The 22,899-nt window shown below is 43.1% G+C and overlaps 1 protein-coding gene across 1 annotated transcript; it reads left to right on the top strand.

Moving 5' to 3' along the window:
- Nucleotides 1-7,724: 7,724 nt before the first annotated feature.
- Nucleotides 7,725-21,358, top strand: LOC143297132 (beta-1,3-galactosyl-O-glycosyl-glycoprotein beta-1,6-N-acetylglucosaminyltransferase-like). Its single transcript, XM_076609307.1, has 7 exons — nt 7,725-7,764; nt 8,383-8,441; nt 11,670-11,936; nt 15,147-15,461; nt 16,003-16,049; nt 17,515-17,549; nt 21,027-21,358. Exons 1-7 carry the CDS (start codon nt 7,725-7,727, stop codon nt 21,356-21,358), a joined length of 1,095 nt encoding a protein of 364 aa, XP_076465422.1.
- Nucleotides 21,359-22,899: the final 1,541 nt, after the last annotated feature.

Raw genomic sequence — 22,899 nt, forward strand, 5'->3', positions numbered from 1 at the left:
CATGTCAGCGTTCGGTGGGTCATGGAAACAAGAACATACCCAGCATGCACCCCCCACCCCATCCGAAAACGGAGTATGGTTGCCTACATGGCGGGATAAATAATTAAAAAAAAACATAAAAAAATGGTCATACGCGTAAAATGTTACATGTCTGTCTGAGTGTGTATGTGTACGTGCCTGAAATCTGATTGAATGACACAGGAAACGAATGATGAGCGCCCAGTGGCAGTCGTCAGTCGGCTCTAACCATGAAGGCAGCCTGTTGTGCAAATGACTTCTTGTTTGTAAAGCGCTTAGAGCTTGGTCTCCGACCGATGACAGGCGCTACATAAGTATCCATGTCCATCCATGTATGTGTTGTTTTTACATGTGCAGATGTATGTTATTACGCGTCACTGTAGTTGTGTTGTTTCATGTGAGGCGCTTAGAGCCCATTACATGGAGAGTTTGCACCATGTAAGTATTATTATTATTATTACTATCATTTTTATATATATATGCATATTCATGTGTGTGTGTGTGTGTGTGTGTGTGTGTGTGTGTGTGTGTGGATATGTGTGTGTGTGTGTGTGTGTGTGTGTCTGTGTGTGTGTGTGTGTGTGTGTGTGTGTGTGTGTATCAGACACCATGACATAGCTGTGTGACAGACACCATGACATAGCTCTGTGTGTGTGTGTGTGTGGTGTGTGTTTGTGTGTGTTCGTATTTGACAAGAAGATTAATATTGATGAATCGAGATGGACCAGAACGAGAGTGTGTAGATGTGTGAGAGAACAGGCATTGATCGTGTTTGACCACACATATGCACACGTAAGTACTAGCCTGGTTTTGTTTCTGATGAGTTTGTTCTAGCAATTTAATTAAACGAACAGCTTTTCATAAAAAAAAAACATCAATATCAATAACAATGTAAAGAGCCTGTATGTTTTCGTATTGAACTTTGTACCATTTCTAATACTGCTGAAACATTTGAAAATACGTTTCCCAAGGAAAGGTAAAACGTTTCCCAAAGAAGCAGTACAACAACACAGTTGAAATCAATATAGAAGGATAAGAGTTCTTGAACACGAATCCTGTTGTAATCAATTATTAAGGTAATAAATCTGCAAATCTACAATGGTGTATCTCTTTCTGCAGCTCTCTCTCACTCACTCATTCACTCACTCACACACAATTATATATAGACACACACACACACACACACACACACACAAACACACAAAGACACACACACGCACACATACACGCACACACACACACACACACACACTCTCTCCTTCTCTCTCTCCAGAGATACAGAATACTATATTTCTGACTGTGTGGGACTCTCACTCTCTTTCTCTCTCTGTGCAGAGATACAGAGATACAGAATACTAAATTTTGACTGTGTGGGAAGAGAGAGAGAGAGAGAGAGAGAGAGAGAGAGAGAGAGAGAGAGAGAGAGAGAGAACATTCTTATTCATTATAGGTCATAGCCCCTCATGAAGGGGTGGTGTGAAAACAATAGTCCATCGATGCAACAAATATAACATTAAATTAAGAAAGAAAATTACAATCACATATGCTACGTACTAATGGCAGACCGAATGTGGAATACCCTATAGAAATAAATGGCAAATTGTTTAACAATATCTTCATTCAAAGATGAGCAACATAAGTTTGAATACAGAAGGGTGTCTACAAAACTTGTTGGGGATCAACTGATTTCTGAGATCAACAAGGAAGGAACAGTAAAACACCAGATGTACTTCACCTTCACGTGCATCTTTACACAATGAACAAATGAGATCGCTTTCAGTATGTAATTCATAAAGAAAATGATGAACAGTAATATCAGACAAGCCAAATATAGTTTCCGTTTCAGTAGCTCAAGGAGGCGTCACTGCGTTCGGACAATTCCATATACGCTACACCACATATGCCAAGCAGATGCCTGACCAGCAGCGTAACCCAACGCGCTTAGTCGGGCTTTGTGGAAAAAAAAGAAGAAAAAAAAGGTGAATAAATAATAGATAAGCTTACACAAATAAATAAATAAATAATAACTATAATGTAAAAAAAATAAAAAAATAAAAATAACAATAATAAATAAATAAATAAATAAGATAACAATGATGATAAATAAGCAAATAGATGTAAAACATGAAGACACACATTCACATATACACCCACACATGCATAACAGATATGCACCGAACATGCAGTTTCACAGATATGAAAGCACAGTCAAATACATATAAACGTACATGAGCTCCAACACACACACACACACACCACACACATTACCCTGCACTTCCTCTACCCCCCTCCTCCACACACTCATTTCTAGTCTACGTATCGCAGCTTCCACGGCACGCACACAAATACACACACACACACAGATGAACACTTACTTGTATATATATACGTTCCAATATCCTGTTGTTCCCACAGTGTAGGCATGCATACACTCACATACCTCATCCTCAACCCCACCTCCCTCCGCACCCCCACCTCCCCCTCACACACACACACACACACACACGCACGTGCACAGAACTCCACTGACACTTGTGTACACTTACACTCTCGCGCATGCACAAACGCACTCAAAAATACAGACCCACACATGCACACACACACACACATACACGCACAGAGGCTGCCAGTAATTGGCCGCAAGAGGGATGGGAAAAGATCTCTGATGCCAAGAACGTTGCGTCTAGTGTGTTGCTCAGTCTATTGTATTTGGAAAAGCCCACAGAGACTCTGTTCCGTTTTGAAGAAACTTGCGCAATGTTGGTTTGGAAATGATGCCGATATTTCTTTGATTTGCAAAGCATCGTGCTCTACCTTTCATGTTAGACTTACGGCCACTCCCTCTCTCTGCCTTTATTTCTTTGAGGCGATCGATGGTGTGATGACCTTGTACTTGTTCTTTCTGATATTCTTTGACTTTTCTGAGAATTTCCGATTTTCCTAGATGTAGGCCGCTCGTTGGTGTTGCGTTACCAGCAAGTCTGTCAGCTCGCTCATTTCCCTTAACACCTGCATGTCCCGGGCAGTATGACCATGTGAGTTTTTTAATCTGAAAGTTGCGCATTGCGTTATGCCACTCTGGGCTTCCCATTCCGTTTTCAAGTTTCTGTATGAGGTTCATTGAGTCGGTTAGAATCATGGCATGTTGGTTTCCGGGCGTATGGATGGACGATAGCCACTGGAGGGCATGTGTCACAGCTTCAACTTCCATCGTTAGGCTGGAGGTTGTGACTTTGTAGGCAGCATTCTCTTCCCTAACTGTTTTTCCATTTTGGTCTTTGGTGACTGAGCCATCTGTGTATGATGATGTCCTCTTCTTTACTGTTTTCTTCTATGAGTAGCTTCACTTCCGCATCAGTTTTGCCCTCTGGCCATTCCCGACAATGTCTTCCTAGAGTGGGTGAAATGGCTGTGTTGAATAGATGGTTGAGGTTTTCGGGGTTTTTCTTCCATTCTTTTGTTTCTTTCAGGTCTTGTAGTCGGCATACTAGCTGGATTGTGTCTTCTGCTTGCCCCATCCATGATCTTCCTCGTCCTAGACGGCTGCCTTTTGGTTCTTTGACTGCGTCATGCAGTGTGTTTTGAGGTGTTTTTTTTTAATGCTTTGAAGTAGGTCTTGACCTGTTCTAACTTGTTTCTGGCCTGCACTGAAGGAAGGTCAAGCAGGTATCGCATGGTTTCTGTGGGCGTGTCTTTTGTTGTTCCAAGGATCAGCCTCATAGCTTCATTTTGAACTCTTTCTAATTTTAGGAGGTTGCTTTGAGACGGTATTGTTAGCCCAAGTCCGTAGTCGATCACACTGAGGTATAGCAGGAAGAGGTGGCGTTGTTCAATACCTTTGGTTGCCATTGCTTTTAAGACTGAAAGGCCCTTTTTGCATTTGAGAACAGTATTTTCCGTATGTTTTCTGAAGGTCAGCATCCTGTCGAAGTGTATTCCTAGGTAGCGTAGGCATTCAGTTTTCTCGATCTGAATCCCATCGAGTGACACAGAAGGTGGTGATTTGCTCGCGGTTCTGTTGTTGAGGGTGCACAGCAACGTTTGGGCTTTCGCTGGATTGATGGAAGGTCCTGTGTCTTTGCACCATTGAGCAATATTGTTTAGTTGTTTCTGGACGGCTTTAGTTCTTTCCTGAGCATCTTTCGAAGTTTTGAAGACCAGGCCATCATCCGCAAGAGTAAGCACCCCAGCTGTTCCAGTGTTGTTTAAGTCTGCAAGGCCCTTCGTGTAGACATTGTAGAGGACAGGAGAGAGCGGAGACCCTTGTGGCAGTCCCATGGATAGTTTAGAAGGTGCAGACATCCAATCTCCGAGGCGTAGGACGACGGTTCTTTCCTGAAGCGCTGCTGCTATCCATCTTGTCAGTGTCAAACTTACTCCATACCTTAGTAGCAGCTCCATGAGGTGCGCAAACTGGGTCTTATTGTAGGCATCTTCAGGATCGATTGCAACTGCTAGTGTTTCTTCTTTTTTTTGAAATCCTTCATACACCTCATATGCAAAAGCAGCTGCGTTTTCCCATGTGGACTTGCCTGTTCTGTAACCACCTTGATTTGAAGGGAGAATGTGCCTGTGTTCAAGATCCCTTGCAAGTTTCCTGGCTATCATGCGTTCCATGAGCTTTCCGGCAATGTTTTGCATGGTTAGGATCCGGTAGCCGCTTACCTGATGATGGTCCTTTCCTGGTTTTGGTATGGGTTTTAAGAAGCTGTGTGTCCAGTCCTCCGGCACATGTCCATTGTGGAAACTGTTTTGATATAGATTGAAAAGGTTGCTTCTGTCTTCTTCCGATAGTTCCTTGATGTCCGAGTAGCGAACTTTGTCTGGGCCAGGAGCTGATTCTTTCTTGCATTTAGCTATTGCTTCGTTTAGATCATCTATTGTCAAGTCATCATCAGGTCCAGTCTGCATAAGGGTTTGGTTTAACTCTTCAACATATTTCTTTTTCTCATCTAAGTTTCTTTGATCGCTCTGTTGTATGAAACGTTTGAGCAGGGCGGATCCTTTTTGTTCGTTTTTCTTAAGCTTGGTTCCGTCAGTGTCTACCATGTCTGGGGTTGTTGTTGTGCACGTTTTCCCTTCCATGCGACGATAAAATTGCTAGAACTCTGTCAATGTTGAGTCATAACTGAGTGCTTCGCAAAACTGTTTCCACTTGTCATTTTTGGCCTCTTGAGCAATGATTTCAAACTGTTTAGTTTTTTCTTTTTTGTTTTTGTTTCAATATCTTTGTCCGGACATGGTTTTGTTCTTTCTTTTTGCCAAAGTTTGACAGCCGCATGTTTTTCTATCCAGGCTCTCTCTGTGTCGGTATTCCACCATGGGGGCTGAATAGTTTGCATCCTGTTCGGTGCCGTTCTTTTGTTTCTTCTGCGTCTTAATTTTTTCGAATATAGATATTGTCATTATGAATTTCAAATGTTTATCCATTTTCATTGACATGTAAGTTGGAATAAAGTGCAACGTATTAAACTATCGATACAATCCAAATCTGTCTTGGCTATGAGCCTTCCATTCTTGCCATCGACAATAAATCTGTTTTTAAAACATCTGTAGAAATGCAGTTACACTGCCAACGCCTTGATTAATCCATGCACACCCTATCCGTAGCTCGTGTAAATTTACCTTTACTTTAGTCGCCCAGTTTACTTTGCCTCTAGCGTCTAGGTCACACAACATATTAATGTTTTCTTTGGTAATAATGTCTCTTCCATATGAATAAGTTTTAGCCAGCACTTGGCACATCTAACGGCTGAATTTAAATACATTGGATATATACATGTTTCACCATAGAAAGTCCTTTGTGTTTGTATCCATACTCCTAAAAATATCTTAAGGGCAAATAAGTGGTTTTTTTTTTTTTTTACAATACAGTGCAGTGTTATCAATGGCCCACACTTTAGCTCCGTACTGAACCATGGGCGGAACTTGAGAATAAAAAAAAATCAATAAGCACGTGGAAATACTGATTTCTTAAGCTTGACAATTTTTGTGTGATACACAATGAGACGGTGAGTTGATGAGGGGAGATGAATGGTTAGTTGATGAGGGGAGATGAGTGGTTAGTTGATGAGGGGAGATGAATGGTTAGTTGATGAGGGAGAGATGAATGGTGAGTTGATGAGGGGAGATGAATGGTGAGTTGATGAGGGAGAGATAAATGGTGAGTTGATGAGGGAGAGATGAATGGTGAGATGATTAGGGGAGATGAATGGTGAGTTGATGAGGGGAGATCTAGATGAATGGTGAGTTGATGAGGGGGAGAAGAATGGTGAGTTGACGAGGGGAAGATGAATGGTGAGTTGATGAGGGGGAGAAGAATGGTGAGTTGATGAGGGGAGATGAATGGTAAGTTGATGAGGGGAGATGAATAGTGAGTTGATGAGGGGAGATGAATGGTGAGTTGATGAGGGAGAGATAAATGGTGAGTTGATGAGGGAGAGATGAATGGTGAGATGATTAGGGGAGATGAATGGTGAGTTGATGAGGGGAGATCTAGATGAATGGTGAGTTGATGAGGGGGAGAAGAATGATGAGTTGACGAGGGGAAGATGAATGGTGAGTTGATGAGGGGGAGAAGAATGGTGAGTTGATGAGGGGAGATGAATGGTAAGTTGATGAGGGGAGATGAATGGTGAGTTGATGAGGGGGAGATGAATGGTGAGTTGATGAGGCGGAGATGAATGGTGAGTTGAGGGGAGATGAATGGTGAGTTGATGAGGGGGAGATAGAATGGTGAGTTGAGGGAAACAGGGTAGATGGAGGCTGGGGTCACAGATTAATATTTGAAATAGATAAAAGTAGAAAGAAAGAAGATTACTTAACAGACTTCGTGAAAGGGACAAAAAAAAAAAAAAAAAAAAAAAAAAAAAAAAAAAGACACAGGGAATTGAGGGACATTCGAATTTTGGGAAACTGGTATAACGTATGCCTTGTTAGTTTGTTTTTGTTTTTTGCTCGTTTACTTTTTTCTCTTTCTTCTTTCTATTTTTTTCTTTCAATTTTTTTTTGTCCCTTTCACGAAGTCTTACGTAATCTTCTTTCTTTCTACTTTTATCTATTTCAAATATTAATCTGTGACCCCAGCCTCCATTTACCCTGTTTCCCTCAACTCACCATTCATAAGTTCATTTCTCCTTTCTCTGAGTTTTGTTCCCCTAAACTTCCGCCATAGCTTTCCAAACACTGATGTCTCTTTTCAGAACTGTCAGGTGACTGTACTTGAACTGTAACTCATTGCCATCAGATTTAATAAAACTGCAACATAAGGATTGAGAATTCGCAGCATGAGATATGATGAACTCACAAATGTTTCTTACACGTATACCAGCAAAAATTTTCCGGGGGACAGTTTGTAGTGCCGTGGCTAATGTGTAGATCACCGGTGCCGGGGTTATATGGGGTCAGACATCGATTAGGTGCAGTGTAACGTCTCAACAACCCCCCTCCCACCAAACCCCATCAAAAAGCCCGACTCGTGACAGGGATGCTCCAGATTCTGTGATTCTGTGAGAGACAACACGACAGAACTGCTGACAAGAAAGCTGTGAGTGGGATGAATAACACAAGAAAATAGGTCCTGAAAATGTAACCATCACAGGCGAGAAAACGGTTGAGACTAACCTGTAGGTGGTGACTTGTCCTATGAAGAGAGTTTCCCGACGTTTCGGGCCTTAGGCCCTTCTTCATGGGGAGAAAAGTAGAGAATGGAGAAGAAAAGAGAGGACAAAGGTGAAACGGAGAACTGTGAGGAGTAATCAAAGAGAAAAAAAGAAAAAAAAGGACAAAAAAGAACAGAGAAAAAGGTGAGCAATATTTACAAAAGAAAAGAAGGGGGGATGGTTAAACACTGGAGGGGGGGGGGGGGGGGGGGGGGTTGGAGGCGGAAAAAGAGGGTTGTGGTTCGCCAAAAGATGAAAAGGTTTAAGAATATGTGTGCCGGTCAGTGTGTGTGAGTGTGTGTGTGTGCCTCTGTGTGTGAAGGGAGAGAAAGAAAGCGGAGGTGGGGGGGGGGGGGGGGGGAGAAAGAGAGAGAGAGGGAGTGAGAAACAGGTAGGGAGGGAGAGGGAGTGGTGGAGAGGGAGGGGTAAGAGAAACAAGTGGGGGAGAGAGGAAGGGGGGAGGGAGAGAGAGAAAGAGTGTGTGTGTGTCTGAAGGTGGACTGCAGGGGGGCAGGAGCAGTGAAAAGGGAGGGGAAAAGAGAGAGAAGAGGGCCCAGGGCCGCTAGGAGTCCATCACTCTGGTGTTGATGCCTGCAGGCTGGATGGTCCCCAGGCGGCTGATCACGTGGGACTCCATATGCTTGCACAGTTGTATTCTAACATGGATGTGTTTGATTCAAACTAATGTCTTTCATTCTGTCAGGTCAGCTGGAGACCGGCGGTTGGCGGGACACTGCACGTGACACTAGTCGCCAGAAATGGGTCAGTGTTTTGTTGTGCTTCTAACCTGTATTCCCAAACACAGTTATCAAACACTTCAACACGTCTCCCTTTAATTTATAAGTTTATCAGTACTCTGTCTCTGGGTCACAAGACAAATACACACATGTTTTTGGTCACCAGTCAGTGGAAATTGATATTATTTGTATTTGTATCTTTTTGGTGTCACAAAAGATTTCTCTGTGTAAAATTCAGGCTGCTCTCCCCAGGGAGAACGCGTCGCTACACTGAGAGCGCCACCCCCCCCCTTTTTTTTTGGTTGTATTAAAAAAAAAAATTGTGCAGTTTTATTTGTTTCTCCTATCAAAGTGGATTTTTCTACTGAATTTTGCTAGGACCAACCCTTTTGTTGCCGTGGGTTCTTTTACGTGCGCTAAGTGCATGCTGCACACGGGACCTCAGTTTATCGTCTCATCCGAATGACTAGCGTCCAGACCACCACTCAAGGTCTAGTGGATGGGAAGAAAATATTGGCGACTGAGCCATGATTCGAAACAGCACGCTCCTTCTCCATGGTCTGAACGGAACAGAAATTTGACGACAGTTATACGTAAGTCTCACCTTCATGGGCGAGTAGTGTGGATTATCTAATGTCTTGCGAACATTTTCATCTGTCGGTACTGAGATAATAGATGTTTAGAGTGTTACCGATTGAGATTATTTGCTATTTGTCATGACCATAGACTGGAAGGCTGATGAAACTAAATTAAGGTGGGAGGGGAAAAAAAGGTGAAAAGGTATTAACAAAAACATAACAACCCCACCCCCCACCTCCCAAAAAAAGCAAACAAAAAACACCATTCTGAGTGATGCCAAAAGAGAAAAATTATTGATGCTTTAAATTTCCTCCTGTGACACTCGTATTTTTCGCATACCAAACAGGCGAAAGAAACTCCATGGGGAACGTGCTTTCTCTTTCATTGGACCTATGACAGGAACAAACTCCCTTATTCTGTCCGACACGCTCAGTCTTTGTCCTCAGTCAGATCAGCTCTCAACACTCACCTTTTCCACAGTTATGATCAGTTTTCCCTCCCTGTGTGTCTGTGTGGGATTGTTGGTGGGTGGAGAGAGGAATGGGGCTGTATCAGTGTGTGTGTGTGTGTGTGTGTGTGTGTGTGCGCGTGTGAGACCTGTTTACTTTGTGATGCGTATAGGCAAACGAATGTTATGAAGTGTCTCTGCATCAATGTATGTATGTGTAATTGTATTTGTACACGTTCTGGGCTATTCAGAGATCGGGCGTCGAAATATTTTTCCTCATTATTATCATTATTAGAAAAACAAAGTAAAACTATCCCACCCTGTTGATTTCATTGCATCGCGATGAATATGATGCTTTAGAACTGCTTTCTTAACGCCTTAATCAAGCTGGTGAGTGAATGTTGATGAAATGCCACACAGGGCAGAAAAAACGATCCGAATGCACTGAAGACCCAATGTAAGCAAGTGAGAGTGGAAGCTAGACAATTGTTAAATTGGTTTCGGAAAAAGAATGGAAGAAGATGACAGGACTGCATATTGTAATGTGGGGCAAAGGCACAGAAAGTTATTAAATACTAAAAGAGGTAGACATAGGGAACAATTAGCAGAATCTTCAGCAACTGATGATGATTATAATTACTCTCTCTTTTTCGTTTTGTTTTTATCAGAAAAAAATATAGCATGTGGTAAATTCTTCGAGCTGTATTCTTTTTTTAATGAGCTGGAAAAAATGGGATGTAGTACAGTTATTTACGGGATTAGCGTCACTATTGAAGAATTAATACTGTTATTTACGGGATTAGTGTCAATATTGAAGAATTCATTACTATTTTAAAGATGTTGTTCTTGGCGACGGAGGAACCATCTGCCCAGGTTCTGAACACAGAAACGTCAGAGGAAGAAGTCGGCCAAACAGCTCAAGACATAAAAAAGCACGTGGAAAACATAAAATAGTTGGTGGCATGATCTGCAGTGTCAACACATTTGCATGCAGGATGAACTTTTATCAAGGTTTGATTTGACCCATTCTCTATCATTGCCCTCTTTATGCATTGTGGCCAAAGGCAGGTGTTCATTGATTCACAATCATTGAGTCCGAAGTTCTCTCTCTCTCTCCCTCCCCTCTCTCTTTCTCCCCCCTCTCTCTCATCTCTCTCTTTATCCCTCTCTCTCTCTCTCTCTCCCCCTCTCTCACCTCTCTCTCTCTCCCCCTCTCTCACCTCTCTCTTTCTCCCTCTCTCTCTCTCATCTTTCTCTCTCCCTCCCTCTCTCTCTCTAGTGTTCTCTCTCTCTCTCTCATGATCGGTTTTTATTTCCTTTTCAGAATTTTGCATTTTCATTAAGTATCAGTTTGTGCTCGCACGCGTGTTTGTCTTTGTGGAGAGAGGTGGAGAGAGTACATGTAAGTGTACGCGTGCGTATATCAGTCTGTGTGTGTGTGTGTGTGTGTGTGTGTGTGTGTGTGTGTGTGTGTGTGTGACATCGATCAAATTCTTAGGAGGAAGGAGGCAGAATGGTTAAGACGCTCAGCTGCCAATAGAGAGAGTCCTTGAGGGTGTGGGTTCGAATCCCGCTCTCGCCCTTTCTCCCACATTTGACTGGAAAATCGGACTGAGCGTGTAGACTTTCGGATGAGACGATCAACCGAAGTACCGTTTGCAGCACACACTTGGCGCACTGAAAAAACAACAGCAACCCATGACAACGAGAGTGTTGTCCTCTGGCAAGGTTATGTAAAAAGAAATCCAGTCTTATAAGTTAACTCACTCAGTACGGCCAGTCCTCTCTTCTCCTCTATACAGACCCCTCGGATGTCCAGTGGGTGTCTGAATGACCCAACCTTTAGCTTCCGTCGTCAGAATTGTGGTATTCTTTGTCAACATTCACGTCTTCAGTATAAGAGCATTCCACTTGCAATATTTTGATGGTGGTAATCGGGGTGAAACGCTGTTAACGTCGTCTCTTTCGCCGTTCGTATGGAAAGAGTTAACAATATACAAGCATGCACTCGAGCATGGCCAAGCACGTTGGGTTATGCTGCTGTCAGGCATCTACCCAGCAGATGTGGTGTAACGTATATGGATTCGTCCGAACGCATTGACGCCTCCTTGAGAAACCGAAACTGAATCAAATTCTTATTGTGTTTCGCAAACCCCCCACCCCCCACCCCACAAACCTCCCCACCCCCCGCGCCCCTCCACCTCCTGCCCACACACCCCGAGACAGCTGGAACCCTACCTGTGGGAGCGGGAGGTGAGGGTGAGGGAGGTGGACTGCGGCAAAGTGCTGGAGGGGGAGGTGGAGGAGGTGAGCAAGGCCAAGGTCATGGAGAGCGTCCCTGTCCGTCTCCCCGAGGACAGCTTCATCCGAGACCTGGCGAGTGACTGTGGCACCTTCCGGAGACACTACGGCTTTCTGATGGAGCCTCTGACTCATGTGGAGGAGAACTTCCCTATCGCCTTCACTGTCCTGGCCTACAAACAGGCCTCACAGGTGTGTCAAGTCAAAATGATCTTTATTGAGGTTGAAAGAATAAGCTCATACAGCTTTAATTTTTTTTTTTTAACATCCTGTCCTGAGAAATAAAAGATAAAAGAAGAGAATACAAAAACAAAAAAAAGAAAGAAAAAGAAAGAAAAAGAAAAAAAAGAAAAAGAAAAAGAAGAAGAAGAAGCGAGGCAAGTGGAGGTCGGGAAAAGGATAAGACAGAAATAAACAATTACAAGAAACACACAAGAAATTCTATCGGGGAAAAAAACCAACAAAAACAACACGAGCGTGAATAGAAAATAAATATACATATGATACTGACACAATTATGACATGCAAAAGACATCCTTACATCATTAACTTAATTCAAGGAGAAAAGAGCGAGAGTAAGAACGATAGATAGATAAATAGATAGAGATAGAGAGAGAGAGAGAGAGAGAGAGAGAGAGAGAGAGAGAGAGAGAGAGAGAGAGAACTCAGAACTCAGAATTGTTTTAATGTAAGGCCACCGACCTGTATACATATAAACGCACGAGTTATACACACACTCACATGAAAACCAAACCTTGAGTTGGATGAACAACAAAATGTTAGAAAGAATAAACTGATAATAATTATAACTAAACTGAATAAAAAGCTAACGGTAACTGAGAAACATGTCTTTCATCTAAGACTGAGCGCTTTCTGCTATCTGTTTTAACGTCTGTCTGTCTCACGTTCTCTCTGGCTTTCACATTTACGTTTCGAATAAAAAGGCATGATTGTGTGCACATCTTGTATGTTGGAAAGTGCGTACATGCATATGTCTGGGCATATGTCTGATTTTCACTTATTTGCTATGCGTGCGTTAGTATGAAAATGAAGTGTAAGTCACAGATGACACAATTCTACTATATCAGCGAACATTTAATGCAGTGTGCATGGGCTGAGAAGTGATCATACGTGGTTTAGTTATCACTGAATAAATTAATCATAGGTGAAATGATGTTAGTGAATTTAACTTATTTTATTATGATTTGGTGCCAAGTGATGTAAAACTGGTTTCTGGTGGTTATGTGTATAACATGTTCGTGTTTACATCGAGTTCTTGTCTTGGCTTCAAAGAAGACGCCATTCGGTTTTCTTTCATAAAACAACAATCTAACTGGGTGATATTTTTTTTCCTCTAAAAACTTGATTAAATGAAAACCGATATCTTTGGCAAGGGAGAGATATTAACGGCTGGGTGGTTGTGAATGTCAGCAAAATGTGGACGGCCATTGTTTCTTCTTTTAATTAATTTTAGTGTGCTGATGGAGACGACTTTTTGATATGAGCCATTGGAGATGGAAGTTGCTGGTTTGAGAGGAGCGTGGTTGTCGTTCTTTGTAGGAATTGGTCTGCGAGATGGAGATTTTTCAGCCTAAATGTTGTTTTGCTGTGTCAGCGATAGAGTGAGTTTTCCCTTTTCATTTTAAGTCTTGTGTCTTTTTGTGAAGCGTGACTTTTCAGTTGGACGTGGCTGCGAGTTGCGGACTTTTCTTCAGAGCGGCAGATGTGTTGGGGCGTTATATTTCGTATTTCTTGTATTTGTATTTCTTTTCTTTTCATCACAACAGATTTCTGTGTGTGAAATTCGGGCTGCTCTCCCCAGGGAGAGCGCGTCGCTACACTACAGCGCCACCCATTTTTTTTGTATTTTTTCCTGCGTGTAGTTTTATTTGTTCTTTTCCTATCGAAGTGGATTTTTCTACAGAATTTTGCCAGGAACAACCCTTTTGTTGCCGTGGGTTCTTTTACGTGCGCTAAATACATGCTGACCTCGGTTTATCGTCACATCCGAATGACTAGCGTCCAGACCACCACTCAAGGTCTAGTGGAGGGGGAGAAAATATCGGCGGCTGAACCGTGATTCGAACCAGCGCGCTCAGATTCTCTCGCTTCCTAGGCGGACGCGTTACCTCTAGGCCACAACTCCACATCAGTGACGGGTTTTTAGTTTGGATACGTTTTTATTGATATAAACACTGACTGAAGTTTGCCGCATTGGGTTACGGTGCTGGTCAGGGATCTGCTTGGCAGATGTGGCGCAGCGTAAACGACTTGTCTGAATGCAGTGACGTCCCTTCAGCAGCTGAACTGAACTGAATGGAGTTTATTTTTATTTTTTATTTTTAAAAAATAGTTTTCTGACGTCATGTTTGTTTTGTCACTGAATATTTTAGTCACGTGATTTAGATGCAATTTGTGTGTTTCTGTGTGCTGTATTACATGATAAAGTAATCCATTTTGTATTTCATATGTCTGTGTCTCATTTGAGAATAACAGTCACTTCCTGCAGTTCAATGCAAAGCAGTGAAGTGACGGTGCACATGAATATAAATGTGTGTGTAAGTGTACCTTGGCTCGCTTTTCATTATCTTTTTCTTTTGTGGTTTATTTTAGTTTATTATTCATTTTGCCCCGAGGGTTGCGCGATCAGAAGAATCTAAGCTTATCACCCCACTTCCTTCATTTAAAAACAACAACCAAAAAATAAAACCCAACCAGGTCGTCATCGCAATATCTCCCCCCCCCCTCTCTCATTAATTTTGTGACAACGCGTTTGCCCTTTTGCCCTTGCAGATTGTTGTTCTGCTCAGAATCATGAGCAGATCTCAGATCTGTCTGTCTAAATCCTTGCTCATCTGTCAACTTTCCCCGTGTGTCTGCCTATATTTACCTACTCACTACCCATATCTGCATGTCTGTACATGTTCTGATGGTTAGAAAGCGTTTTGACACGCAGAACTCGACCCAAACATGCTGTATAAGTTGTGTTCAGTCGGAGACGGGATTAAACGGAACTGTTGTCAGCTGGTGCTTTTGGACCGTGTGCATTTGTTGACCGAATCTCCCCGTCTGTTAGTTTAAACAAATCTTTTTTTTCAGATAAGACACATGTACACATAAACAGCAGAGCAACAGCAAGCTTACAACTGACATTACCTCCTACCGCCCCCACCTGTTGCCCAACAAAACTGACATTACCTCCTACCGCCCCCACCTGTTGCCCAACAAAACTGACATTACCTCCTACCGCCCCCACCTGTTGCCCAACAAAACTGACATTACCTCCTAAAGCCCCCACCTGTTGCCCAACAAAACTGACATTACCTCCTAAAGCCCCCACCTGTTGCCCAACAAAACTGACAAACAGAAATGACCGCCAGGTGTGAGGGTGTGATGTGACAGGTGGTGGAATTGCTGAGAGCCATCTACAGACCCCAGAACTGGTACTGCCTGCACGCGGACCTCAGCTCCTCTCTCCACTTCCGCCAGGCCATGGAAGCGGTGTCCGGCTGTTTCCCCAACGTCTTCATGGCCTCTCGCGCTGTGGACGTCGTGTGGGGTACGTACAGCGTGGTGGAGCCTGACCTTGTCTGCATGCAGGACCTGTGGAGCAAAGGCAGCTGGGAGTACGTCATCAACCTCACGGGGCAAGAGTTCCCCCTCAGGACCAACTACGAGCTGGTGCAAATCCTCAAGGCCTACAACGGAGCCAACGATGTGGAAGCGTATTTAGCCGAGTGAGTTCATTATATGTGCGACTGTTGTCAGCGGTCATGACGGTGAGCATGTGCCCCCTCCCCCTTTCCCCATCCCCACCCCGCCCCCGTATGCCCTTCACACTCCTGAACGATATCAATAACCGGACTACATAAAGACGCTCCCTTCTGATTATTATACAGATCAAAGAAAGATAAACAAAATGATATGGCCACATTTCCCCTCCAGGGATAAATCGCATCAAAACATCAAAGATACAGCCACAACTTTCCCATTCTCCCTTACACTCAGTTTAGGCTTTAACAATTTTTCATAAATATTTGCATATGAAAAGAAGTTGCTTTTGGCCTTGTCATTCAGCACATCGGATATTCCTTGTTGGGTGTCTTTCAGGTTGAAGCTCATAACTGAACAGACCGATAGATATGGTCCCAAAACAGGCGCTGAGGAAATATCTTTAGAGCCCAAATAAACTAGGAAAAAACAAGAACAAAAAACCCAAACCCAAACAAAACAAACAAACAAACAACAACAACAACAGCAAAAAGGCACACACAAAAAAAGCAACCGAGAAAAAACCTCGTCCATGTACTTTCACCTTAATTGCTGATTTCTCGTCTTACCTAATCAGTGTTCTTAGATGTAAATCAAGAAGAAAAAACCCGCAGTCTGCAAAAATTCTGAACGATTGCAATGAATTGAACATGATAAAATTCGAGAAGAACATTGAACGAACCACTACTTCACGATTAGCTTTCCAACAGTTTGACAATCCTTCTCTTCTTCTTCTTCTTCGTTCATGGGCCAAAATCCCCCGTTTTTACTCGCCCGGGACACGGTGGGCTTTTAGTTAGGGCCGCTTTTTTCCCGCCTGTAGGCAGGCCCTTAAATCCCGTTTTTTGGGGGGGGGGTTTTCATTTTTCTTTTTTGGGGTATTTTTTTTTTTTTTTAAACCCCCCGGGGGGCTTTTCATTTTTGGAATTTTTTAGGATTTTTTTGGGTTTGGTTTGTTTTTGGGTTGCCTATTCCAAGAAAAATTTTGGGTTGCACGGGGAGGGGGGTTTTAGGGGGCCTTTGTTGCCTTTTTGGTTGCAAAAACTTTTTTTCCCCCCGGGGGTTTTTCCCTTTTTTTGAAGGGGGGGCGGTTTTTTTTTTCCGGGCGGGTTTCCCGGGGGGTTTTTTGGGTCCCAAAATTTTTTTCCCTTCCAAAAGGGGCCAAAAAGGTTTTTTTTGCCCCTTTTTTTGTTTTTCAAGTGTTTCCCCGGCAATTTTTCCCGGCCTTTTTAAAAAGGCTTTTCAGGCCCGGGACCCCTTCATACATTTGGTTTTCCTTTTTTAAGGCCCCGGTTTTCCCTTTCCCGGGCCCCCGGTTTTTTTTTGTTCCGGTCCTTTGGGGGGTTTCATTTTTTTGGGAGTGTTTTTTTTCCCTTTTTTTTTTGCACTTCCAAAAAACCCTTTTAAAGGTTTTCCTTTTTTTTTGGCTTTCTGTTTTTAACCCCAGCAAATTGGTTTCGGGCCCCCACAAGGGGGGGCGTTTTTTTTTTTTCCCCAGGCCTTTTTTTGTTTTTCATTTTTCCCAAAATTGATTTTTTTTGGGGGTGGTTTTTTTTGGTTTTTGGGGGTTTTTTTTGTTTTTTTATAAAAACTTTGGTTTTTGGTTTTTGGGGGCTTCCCCGTTTTTTTTTTTGTTTTTTGGTTTTTTGGTTTTTTTTTGGGGGTTAAAAAAGGGGGCCCTTTTGGGGGTTTGGGTTTCTGTTTGCCCAGGCGAATTTTTTTGGGGGGGTTTTTTTGGGGGTGGGGGGTTTTTTTATTGGGGGGCCGGGCAAGGATTTCGGTTTTAAAAGAAGTTCTTCCTTTCATTCCAAAAATGGCCAACCCTAAAGGGGTTTTAGTCCCTGGGTCCCCCCAAAAACCCACCCTTTTTAAAGGGCCCCCGTTGAACCCGGGGAATTAAAGCCCAAGGGTTTAAACCCCTGGGTATTGCGCCGCACTTGGGCTTTCCGGAGGTTTTTAAGCTTTCCAAGGGCAAGGTTCCTGACACTTTCCCCCAAAGTCTCAACCCCAAACCCTTCAAACCCGGGATTCCCGGTGGGCCCCAGGAAAAAAATTTTTAAACTACTCCCCCACTATACTTTATGTTAAAAATTTGGTTAATTTAAAATTTTTTTTAAAATGCACAACTTTCCCCCGGTTGAAACGGCCTCCCCCCAAAAGGGGAGGGGCCCCAACACTGAAGGCGCCCCCCAAAAATTTTTTTTGGGTATTTTTCTTTAAAATTTTTATTTTTGTTTTTTCCAAAAAAATTTTTTTTTTTTTGAAAATTTTTGGCCAAAAAGGAACCCAACCCTTTTGTTGCCCCCGGGGTTTCTTTTACCAGCGCAAAAAGGAAGGGAATGGGGGGGGGGTTATTAGGGGGGTTTCCCCAAAAAAAAATTTCTTTCTTTTTCCCGAAACCCCTCCAAAGGGGGTTTGGGAGGGGAAAAATTCCGGGGCGGGCCGTGGATCACCCGGGGCTTTAAATTTTTTTGCTTCCCCCAATGGCCCCCCGGGGGGGGGAATTTCCCAAGGGCCAACACCTTTCCCCCAAACCAAAACCCCACTTTTCCCCTTGGGGGCTATAAAATAAACAAGAATTTTGAATTTTTTGAATTAAAATTTTTTTAAAATTTGGGGGCCCCAAATTTTAAAAACCCCCCAATTTTTTTACCGGGTTTTTTTTGGTTTTTTACAAGGTTTTTTTTTTCAGGGTTTTGGGGTTTGGGGGTTTTTTGGGGTGGGGCCCGGGGCCCGGGGGGGAAAAAGGGGGAGGGGGGTTGGGGGGTAGGGGACAAAACCCCAAGGAACGGAACATTTTTAAATCAAAAACATACACCCACGATTTTTAAAAAGAAATTGGAAAAAATAAAATGAATATCTTTAAAAATTTTAATGTTCCTCACAAGGGGGGCAGGGGGGGGGGGGGAAAAACCAAAAACGGCAAAAAACAAAACATCCCCCGCCGGGGCCGGCGGCCCCCTACCCCCAAACACACACACAAACCCCCCACACACACACACCACAAACCCCACACACACACCACAACAAACCACCCAAAACCCCACCCACAAAACACACACGTTTTTCCCTAAGTCGATATTACTGGGTGGGGGATGGGCAGAATTTTTCGGGGAGATGGTTTTTTATTGCAAAAAATTCTAAATTATCATGTTTTTTTTCTATATACTACCAAAAAGCTCCCGGGGGGGTTTCACATAAAAGAAAAAAGTTACAAAGTACATGAAACAACCATGGCCATTCACTTTCTCTCTCTCTCTCTCTCTCTCTCTCTGTGTCTGTGTGACGACGAAATCGGGTCGGTAGCCTCGGGTTACATAAAATTAATATAAACCTCATCAGTGGACCACGAAGATTGTGCTTACACATACCGTTAGATATTGTTTTGCATTCCTTATGAAGAGCAGAAGAATGTTGTGAAAAGCGTAAATGTGTAGGAAGGAGGGAGGGAACGAGGAGGGGAGTTAGGGGGGGTGGGGGGTGGGAGGAAGCGTGTTTTCTACTTGGTGATATGAGCATGTTGCTGAAGTCATTAAACCATTTGAATCTCTCTCTCTCTCTCTCTCTCTCTCTCTCTCTCTCTCTCTCTCTCTCTCTCTCTCTTTCTCTCTCTCTGTGTTGTAGCAGTAAACAACCAAGTGCTTACAGATAAGTTTTGAAAATATGAGGTTTTTTTTTCGAATGGCAGAGACAGGGTTAGATAAACGGATATGACGAGGGAGGTTGTTCCAGATATGAGCAGCAGCACAGAGGAGAGAGCGCTCAGCGTTGGTTCTTGAATTGACACGAGCACATTTCAGAAGGTGAGGAAGAGCGGAGAGTTCGTGAGGGAGAAAAAGCAGTGATAGGGTCAGAAAGACCTACTACTACTACTACTACTGCTACTACTATTACTACTGATGGAGTCTCCCGCCGGTCCGACGGATGAGTAGGCAGGCAGGCTTATCTGTCGGTGTGTGTCCTCATATGGGAGAAGAGGCCGATTCTGGATGCGCAGCACTTTCCACAGGTGTTACAAGGGAAAACGTCTCCAGAAGTTGAGCCCTGCTTCCTTCGCTCATGCTTCTCCTTAATGGCCAGCATACTCTTGTTTTCAAACGTCTTTATGCCAATAGAACACAGCATCCTCCAGCAAGAGCGGTCAAGGGCATCAGTTTCCTAGGAAGCGATGTCTATGTCACAGGCTTTGAGGTTTGTCTTCAAGGTGTCCTTGAAGCGCTTGCAGGGTCTTCCAAGTTCACGGTGGCCTTCCTTCAGCTAGCCATACAAAAGCATCTTCGGGATCCTGCTGTCTGTCATGCGGACAACGTGTCCTGTCCAGCGTAGCTGGCACTGGATCAGCAGGCTTTCGATGCTGGACAGGCCACTCCTCTCTATGACCTGGAGGTTGGAGACCCTGTATTGCCACTTTATGCCGAGGATCTTTCGTAGGCATCTCTGGTGAAACTGCTCAAGTTGTTGAATGTGACGGCGATATGTCGTCCATATTTCACAGCAGTACAACAAGGTGGTCAGCACAACAGCTCTGTAGGTTTCATCTTGGTGCTGAGCCTGATGCCTTTGTTGTTCCACAGCCTGTTGTTGAGTCTGCCAAAGGCGGAGCTGGCCTTGGCGATGCTACTACTACTACTACTACTACAACCATTAATGCTGCTGCTGCTGCTGCTGTTACCACTACTACTACTGCTGCAGATGCTGCTGTTGCTGTTGCTGCTGCTTATAATCTGTACGACTTTTCGCTACTTTCGTATTTTTCTGTATCCACGTAAATATACTCCCGTGACTGCTCATAGCAGTATGGTATTTCTTCCTGACATCTCTCAGACCTGATTCAAGGCAGCAGAACCAGACTCAGTCTCTAGAACAACATATGCTGCAAGCACTTTCATTTGTCCCCGCACACGAGATTCACCGCTATATAGAAACTCTATGGTGGTGGTGTTGATGATGTTGATGAAGATGAAGAAGTAGAAGAAGATGATGATTATGATGGTTATCTATATTGGGTGGGCAAAAAAATCGAACAGTTCGGTGGTTGTGTGTTCACAGCTCCACTCACACATATACACACATTGACAAAAACAACAAGAAACAGTGAAATGCTTACACAACAGACAACACACACACACACACACACACACACACACACACACACACACACACACACACACACACCGCAACTGACTTAGAAAGTGGGAAGGAAGGAAAATGTATGGTTTTTGGCAACACAGCAAGTATGATTATGTTTTTACTGCTTTTTTGACGAGAGTAGAAGACGACTTTTTTTCTAACGGATATTAAATTCATTCAGTTTGATGAGGTGTTATGTGATGTGACGGGGTGTTGTGTGGTCTGGGTGTAATGTGATCTGATGTGGTGTAATGTGATGTGGTGTCATGTGATCTGTTTGTAATGTGATCTGATGTGGTGTAACGTGACGTAATGCAGTGTCATGTGACGCTATGTTTGATGTGAGTTGGTTTCATGATTTTTCGTTTCTTTGTCGGACAGGGAAGGTGATCATGAGATATGGCGGCAGGGAATTCCTCGGCAATTCCCTGGCTCGCTACAAGAACTGGGTCCCTTCCATGCCATGTCCGGGTCACAAGGTCGTCCGCGATATCTGCATTCTCAACGTCCTTGACCTTCCGGTGCTCCACACTCGACCGGAACTGTTCGCCAACAAGTTCTACGCGGACTACAGCCGTCTGGCTCTGCGCTGCTTGGCGGAGGATCTGCACAACCGAACCAGAGAGCAGACGCTGGGGAGGTTGGACTTCAACGTGACGTTCTATCAACAACAGCCTTTCGTTAGGAACAGACGGTGGGAGTGGTATGGGTGACGACTCAGGTGGTGCAGTGGGATGGAGTTCAAACACTTTTGTTTTGCCTTGCTTGTTGTATTCAGTGTATTATGTGGTATGCTTACACATCTTATTGGGTTATCTTTTTCATAACTGGCGGGTGGCACCCTTTTATCAGTTGATATCAAGTCTGCTTTTATTTTCATTTTCAGAAATGAAAACTAGGTCGATGAAATTGGAAATGAAAGCTGACTTATGATGACGAAACTGCCTCCAGGCCTTTCCTCTTTGAAACGAACATGCACCTGAAACTGTCTGTCAAAGACATTCTTCTGGGGGTAGATGATCTAAATTATTTGAATGGATACCATAAATGCATTAATACACGTCTTAACTAGTAAAATGGCTATAAGCGTCTTCAAGTAAATAAATCCCTCCTCTTCGCTACAATTTATCTTAGAAAAGGAGTACACACTTAAGTGTGGTTAATTAAGCTTATGTTTTTCTTTCACACTCGCACACAAATAGCACCCCGGCGCGCGCACACACACTCGCATACTCAATGTGATGGAGAGAGAAGTGAAAGAGACAATGCACACTTGGAACCACACACTACACGGCAATGAAATACAGACCTGTTCAAACGCTCATCAAACATTAACTTGAAAAACTTTAAATGTCCATCTTTAAGAAATAAGAATAGAAATAAAATGAATAAACACACACACACACATGCGCGCGCGCGCACACACACACACACACATACACACACAAAAGTTTGATTGATTTGTACGCTTAAATTGTCACTGTTTTATACTATCATTTTCATTGTTTGATTTTGTATGCTTGCAATGTCATTGAGTTATGAAGAAAAACAACAACAACAAAAAACAACAACAAAAAAAAAACAAAACAAACAAAACAAACAAAAACGCTAAACAGAAGTCTCCGGGCGATATAATTACGTACCTGTGAATGTTGCAAATTTATGCACACGCATTTGTTTTCTGTGGTACAGCTTCTGTGTATTTGTCATAACTTCTTTTTATGTACATTCCTTCAGGACATCTACGTTCTTCAGTTGTTATCGCAAACATAATTCTATTTTCAAAGTGAAAATCAATACTGACGGTGAATGATTTTTTTTTCTTTTTTGTGTGTGTCTTTTTCGACAGCCACTGCTGGGAAAATCCTGCCAATAGATGTTCTTAACATTCAAGCAACATTGACATTTGAAACAAGTCTAAAAATCTCCTCCCCCCCACCCTTCTTCTTCTTTCTTCTTCTTCTTCTTTCTTTCTTTCTTTTTTCTTTCTTCTTCTTTCTTTCTTTCTTTCTTTCTTTCTTTCTTTCTTCTTCTTTTTCTTTCCTTCTTCTTCTTTCTTTCTTTTTTTCTTCTTTTTCCTTCTTTCTTCTTCTCTCTTCTTCTTCTTTCTTTCTTCCTTCTTCTTCTTTCTTTCTTTCTTCTTCTTCTTTCTTCTTCTTCTTCTTCTTCTTCTTCAGCTCTACGAAGAATCACGGGGGTCCGCACAGAACTGTTCAGATTCCTTCAAAGCCTGGGGTCTCTGCAGATGGTTTCC

Source organism: Babylonia areolata, chromosome 22 (genome assembly GCF_041734735.1).
Source record: "Babylonia areolata isolate BAREFJ2019XMU chromosome 22, ASM4173473v1, whole genome shotgun sequence".
Taxonomy (NCBI): Eukaryota; Metazoa; Mollusca; class Gastropoda; order Neogastropoda; family Buccinidae; genus Babylonia; species Babylonia areolata.

What these genes read in the sequence shown, in the direction of transcription:
- LOC143297132 (XM_076609307.1), top strand. Translation starts at nt 7,725, where the DNA reads ATGGAGAAGAAAAGAGAGGACAAAGGTGAAACGGAGAACT. An exon ending in CCTACAACGGAGCCAACGAT is followed by an intron (nt 15,462 to 16,002) that starts GTGGAAGCGTAT and finishes CAACAACAACAG; the next exon opens with CAAAAAGGCACACACAAAAA. An exon ending in CGAGAAAAAACCTCGTCCAT is followed by an intron (nt 16,050 to 17,514) that starts GTACTTTCACCT and finishes TTTCCCCCAAAG; the next exon opens with TCTCAACCCCAAACCCTTCA.